This window comes from Callithrix jacchus, chromosome 16 (assembly GCF_049354715.1).
Source record: "Callithrix jacchus isolate 240 chromosome 16, calJac240_pri, whole genome shotgun sequence".
NCBI classification, from domain to species: domain Eukaryota; kingdom Metazoa; phylum Chordata; class Mammalia; order Primates; family Cebidae; genus Callithrix; species Callithrix jacchus.
In genome coordinates, this window is record NC_133517.1 from 19169228 (window position 1) to 19175227 (window position 6000).

Here is a 6000-nt window from a genome sequence, read left to right on the forward strand (position 1 = left end):
TTAAATTTGTAAATGATATAAATGTTCATTTCTACCATCTTATTTTGTGTTTTCTAATCTAGATTTTTCAAACTCATTCTTCCTTTTCTGTCCTTTTGGGGCATTTTCTTTATTCTCCCCTTGTCCATTGAGTTGGAAGTTATACATTATATATATAGTTGTATTATATATGTAATCTATATATGTTAGTGATTTAGTTACAGTGCATAGTTGATTATTCAAATTGAAACAGCATAACAAATGGTCCTCGTCGTTGTATCATCATCTCACTTGCATTAAACCAGTCTTTGTCCAACTTATCCTTAAAAAGAGTTCATTTTTTTTTTTTCCTGTAGTTCTTAGGACTCTTCATGGAGTTGAGAAATTTCTCTTAGGTTTTGGTCAGTTATTTTATGGGGAGAATGAGCAGTATACCTTCACGTCTTTTTATTTTATTTCTTTATATATTTCGTATCTACCTAACTAGAGTGTGCTTCCAAATTGCTTATCCAAAGCTATTTGTTTCCTTCAGCAGTAAATTAAACTTTCTTTCTTTATGTTTCAACTGGTTTGTGAAACCTTTTAGGACCTTTGTAAAGTTAGACTACAGCTTCATGGTACTAAATTCTTGTTTTATCTTTTCTTCCTTTGCTGATATTGTGAGATTTTTGTTTTTGTTTACTCTTTTGAAACATGTGCTTAATCTTGCTAGCAGTGTCTGTTTTTGTCATTTTAATCTTTCATTTCAGTGTATCTCACTGATACTCATTAGTCTATGAAATAGTTTCTTTTATAGTTATGTAGTAGGGCATTTCTTTTATTAGCTTTATGTATGAAATAATGCTCTTCAAGTTCCAGGAATGTATTAAAATGAAAAAGAAAGGACTTTTAGTAACAAGGAGAACTGAGGTTCTCATTGAAATTTAAAATACAGTTTTTAGGTGGTGTCACAGAGGATGGAAAACTAAATTGACCACTTGTAAAATATGATTTGTATTTATTATAGAACATGTTTTACTCATTTACAAAAATAAAAAGAGTAGCAAAAAAGCAAAGTAAGAGTCTTATAATGTGTTAGACACCAGTGGTTTTCAAAATGTGGTGTCTGGACCAACAGTCTAGAATCACCTGTGAACTTGTTAGAAATTCAGATTCTCAGGTTCTACTTCGGAGCTCTGGGGCCCAGATGTGCCATCCAGGTATGTGACTCTGATACTTGTTTTAGAACCACTAAGTTACACATTAAATCGGGTTGTACAGACTACTTGATGTGTTCAGTTAATAGGCATGTACAATGCTAGTCATTTTTTTTTAATCAGAAGTGTTACAGATAAATACTTGGTTACTAATAAACATTAACTTGGTTTAACTTTTGTTCAAGAAGTTTTTGCTTTCTAAAATAGGAATTATAATTTTTCTCTCAATTATGTTGTAAGCTAGCATTCAGCTGAATTTGTCTAGTACCCATCTTACTTTTTTTTTTTTCTTTGAGATGGAGTTTTGCTCTTGTTGCCCAGGCCGGAGTGCTATGGTGTGATCTCAGCTCACGGCAACCTCCGCCTGCTGGGTTCAAGCGATTCTCGTGCCTCAGCCTCCGTAGTAGTAGGGATTACAGGCATCTACCATCATGTCCAGCTAATTTTTGTATTTTTAGTAGAGAACAGGGTTCATTATGTTGGTCAGGCTGATCTTGAACTCCTGACCTCAGGTGATCCAACTGCCTCGGCCTTCCAAAGTGCTAGAATTACAGTCATGAGCCACGGCGCCTGGCCTCATCTTACTTTTTAATGTGAAATGTTATAGATGTGAATGAGAGTGTAAGATACTGAGGAAATTTGTGATTCAAAGATTTTATTATTAATTGGAAATTTTAATTGAATGCAATTGTACTTCAATTTAATGGAACTTTTAACCTTTTTCTCCTACTCCTACCTCAGCCAATAGTTTTTAGTCTGTTTGATACCTCAAGATCAAAAACTCATTGAAAGGATTGAAAAGACATTATTATATTCTCACCATAAACAAAATCCTGTGGGACAGTAGGAATGTGGAGAGGATCTATACTCTACTGAAATAGGTCTTTGTGTTTGGAAGTTCTTTATTTAAAGTGTTTTGTGGAAATAATCTCACTATGGTATATAGAGGTAATTATCAGTTGTTTTGAATTACTTGAATTGTATGTGAATTACATTTGAATTTTATGTGGAGATGATTTACATTATATAGTTTAAATATTTAAACAATGAGTATTTCATTATAATTCTTTCTGTTTTTCTTTCAGGAGAGAAATAGAAACAAACAATAATCGTATGGAGATGTCTTGTTAAAATTACAACACTAATGATGTAGACTCTGGAAATGCCTAATAAGTCAAAGAAGACGTTATTAAAGCTTTTTTCTGCTTAAGGTGACATCTTTGAACACTTTAACACAAAATTGACTCTTGTAATGGTTTTCATCATCGCATCTGCCCTTATACTCTCACCAAACACACTTGAGAACTGTAACTTCGTCAAGCACTTTCTGTCCTGAAGCTTTTACCAGTATCTGCTGTCTTTTGTAATTATGCATCCTAGCTAAGGCACAGAAGACTGAATGAATGCAAGGATTCATTAACTCTTTGAATTTGTTAAATACTAACAGTTAACCATTAGAAGTGGTTCAATGATGTAAGAGTCACACTGCTTCAACTTTTTCTTTGTTGTAGTTTTTAAATTGTCGATTTTTAGCTATTTGACAGATTAAAAGCAAAATAATCATGCCATATTTAGTCCTGGAGTTCAAGTCTAAATGTTTATGTGAAAAATTATTGTAGTAAACTTTTAATATGGCAAAGCAACCTTAAGCTCTATTTTAGCCAAATGAAACATAATCTGAAATTATATTAGAACATTTCCCTTGTCTTCAAACTGTTTGGTGTAACAGAATATTGATATGCAGCTTGGTGGATTTCACCAGTTAATGCACATTCTTCTTCCCTCCTCCCACCATTAATATGTATACTGAAAAATGTGCATTTGTCTGAGGAATTATTTTGTTTGCTACCACTTAATGAATCTCAAAATTTTGAGTAAATGTACCTCAGTCTAATCAGACTTTTTATGACCTTTATAACTACATTTAAAACCCTTAATTCCTATTTCTGGGTGTTTGCGAGCCTGATTGCTATCATGAAGTAAAAATTTATTACTCTAGGTATTCACTAGCTAAATAAACATAGTTCTTGTTTAGCAAGCATATATTGTTCCTCAGCTCTTTTCTCCAGCTTTTGCAGTGTCCTGGCATCCTTAAAATACTTTGAAAATATGGCCTTGATCCATGGATTAAATCAGTATCTAAGTGAATGTGTTGATGTTTTATTGATCAGATCTATATAAGTGGGAATACAGCATATATCTGGATATTCTTATAGTTATCTTTTTAACATCTTATTTTTTTCATTAATTACATATCAACATTAATTTTGTATCTTGAAGCAAATTGATTTTGTATAATTAAATGTGTCAAGCATCTGTATTAATTGATTTGATGGCATAAGGTTATGAAAATAATGTACTGCCCCAGGTATTACTATTGCAAAAGGAGAAAGCTATGTAGACAGATACATTAAGGGTGAAAATAGCAATACAGTAGATTTGAATACCTTGATGTTTTGCATTACTTCAATTATGTTTACATCATGTTTAGAAATGTTTTCATTTACTATGGTCTTTGGTCACTTCAGCTCAAAAACCTAGTGATGGATATTTCTTCGATGCTTTCATTTATATAATTTTGTTTTGTACAATGTTTTTTTAAAAATGTGCAAATACTGTATTCAAGTGAAAAAATACAGTATTTGTAGATAACCATAGCTACTACACAGTTCTTTGGTAGTCCCAGTGTAGTTATATCAGTGTTTACTGAAGGGAACATCAAAATATTAATGGTATATTATAAAATAAAGACTTTCTTAAAGGAAAATTGCACCTATTTTACCTTTTTAAGAGTAAGCCATGAAACCTTGTAACATGTCTCTTAACTATTTATAATGAAAAGTGGCATTTGGGTATAGTCACCACAGCAATGTTCTACATCCCTGAAATTACTTAGGTAGGACATGTCAAAGATGACTGTCGTCATTCTGGAGGTCCTATTAGAGAATACTATAAAAGGGTGACCTTGTAGGAAGGATCTGAGTCCTCCCCCTGAGGTTCTCTTTTTTCTTGGTGCTTTATTAGCAATTCTGGATATTTTTATAAAACTAGTTACATTATAAACGGTTTCAAATGTTTAATTTACATTAGGTTTTTATGTAAGAGTGTCTTGGAAGCACTCAGCAAGCAGACTGACTGCAATAGACTCAGACGTGAAATAAATGTAATTGAGAGTCTATTCATGGTGAGGAGTACATCCCAGTGCCTTTAACCTGGATTTCTAATCTTAAGTGAAATGGGTGCAGCATTCCTTTGGAAAAGAAAACACCATTTTTCTTTTCAAGTGATAATTTTGTGTTTTTCTCATATAAGTTTTCTCCTAAGCACCCACCTTCTCTTCCTTCTTGGTCTGTCATTATACTGCAAAATATTTTTCCACTAAATGAAATTATTACAGGTTGTCTCAAGCACAACCAACTGAATGTCTCTTAACTATGGGGACCAAAAGGGAGAGAGCCTGGGGTCTACAAGAGGAGACATATCATCAAATGTTTGATCACAAATTAAGACATTATTGGCCCAGCAAATTTCTTGCTTAATGTTTTTTTCAAGTTCTGGCTTGAATATTTCTTATTAAAGCAATTTTATGTGGGTATTTTATTTTGAAAGGTATTATAGTTTGTATATTTAACAGTAAGGAGGAAACTGTAACCAAATTAGTATTTCTCTATACATATTGGTACTTGAAGATTCCTTTCAAAAGAAACCCAGCCTTTTCCTAATTTTAGTACTTAATTTCTCTTTTTAATTTAAGTGATCTTTCTAATTTGAAAGCTGTGTTCTTTTTGAATACCATGCATGGGAGTTAAGCTGATGTTAAAACAGTTTGCAATAAAAAAAAAAAAGAATCAGCTTAAGTCATTTAATCATTTCAAGTGCATTCTGCATCCTTTAAAAATAAGTTTAAGAAATTTAAGAGAATTGTGTTTTCATTAAGTTTTGCATATCTTTTGTTATGCCATGTAAATTCCCTTTTTCGTATGATTAAAGGAAGGTTATGATAAAATGATTAGTTCATTTACATTCACTTGTAGCAGTTACACGAGAATTTGAATTTTGTCGTGTTCGGGTTTGTTCATTCCTGTGAATGATGGTACAGTTAGGTGAGATTTTCTGTTATGGTACCCAAACTCACCATTTGGTCCTCTTTAATCTTTGAGGGTTTCAATAAAAATTGTTCACTCCTATCTGTGTTCTTTCCATTTTATCTTCATAAATATGTATTGCTTGCCAGAAAACGTTTTTGCCTATTCTGTTATGGATTTCCTGATTGACATACCTGTCACATACAAATAGATTATATCACTCCTTCTAGTTGACTGTTTAAGTAGAGGGATTAAACAGAGGGAGCATAACAGTTTACTCTATTTCTTATTCATTCCAAGGAGCTTATTGACTTACAAGCCTAGAGCAAAAGAGAAAGAAAAGACCTATTTATTTTTTGTAGCAGGAGGAAATAGTGGCAGCAGCTAAAAGTCCTAATCCCCCATTCTTGGTACCAAGAAATGCTTTTCTAACATTGTCTACAGTACCCCTTGGGATTGATAGAGTTTTTATGGCAAGGATCATGGTGACTTTGGATGATGCACTGATTATTGCTGGGCTCTCTAAGGTTATTTTTGAGATAGGAAAGCTACAGAATTGTTCTGTGTTGTCAAAACCAGCAGGCTGCATATAACACTGCTGGTCTGTGACCTGGGCACAAGCTTACAGAATCACTCTAGGTGCCTACACTGCAGCAGCAGCAGCAGCAGCAGCAGAATCCTCCTTCTTACTGCCGCCGGTTGTCTGGAGAGAACAAGGGTGTGAGTCTCATCAGCATATT

At 33.2% G+C, this 6000-nt stretch overlaps 1 protein-coding gene across 6 annotated transcripts in view; it reads left to right on the top strand.

Moving 5' to 3' along the window:
• Window positions 1-5362, top strand: part of YTHDF3 (YTH N6-methyladenosine RNA binding protein F3) — a 43906-nt gene extending 38544 nt beyond the window's left edge. For all 6 annotated transcript variants that reach the window (XM_078352524.1, XM_017965367.4, XM_002758942.5 and 3 more), the window contains one exon: window positions 2261-5362. In XM_078352524.1, coding sequence (XP_078208650.1) covers window positions 2261-2284 — 24 coding nt within the window. In that variant the 3' untranslated portion in view covers window positions 2285-5362. The remainder of the gene's footprint in view (window positions 1-2260) is intronic.
• The last annotated feature ends 638 nt before the right edge of the window (window positions 5363-6000 follow it).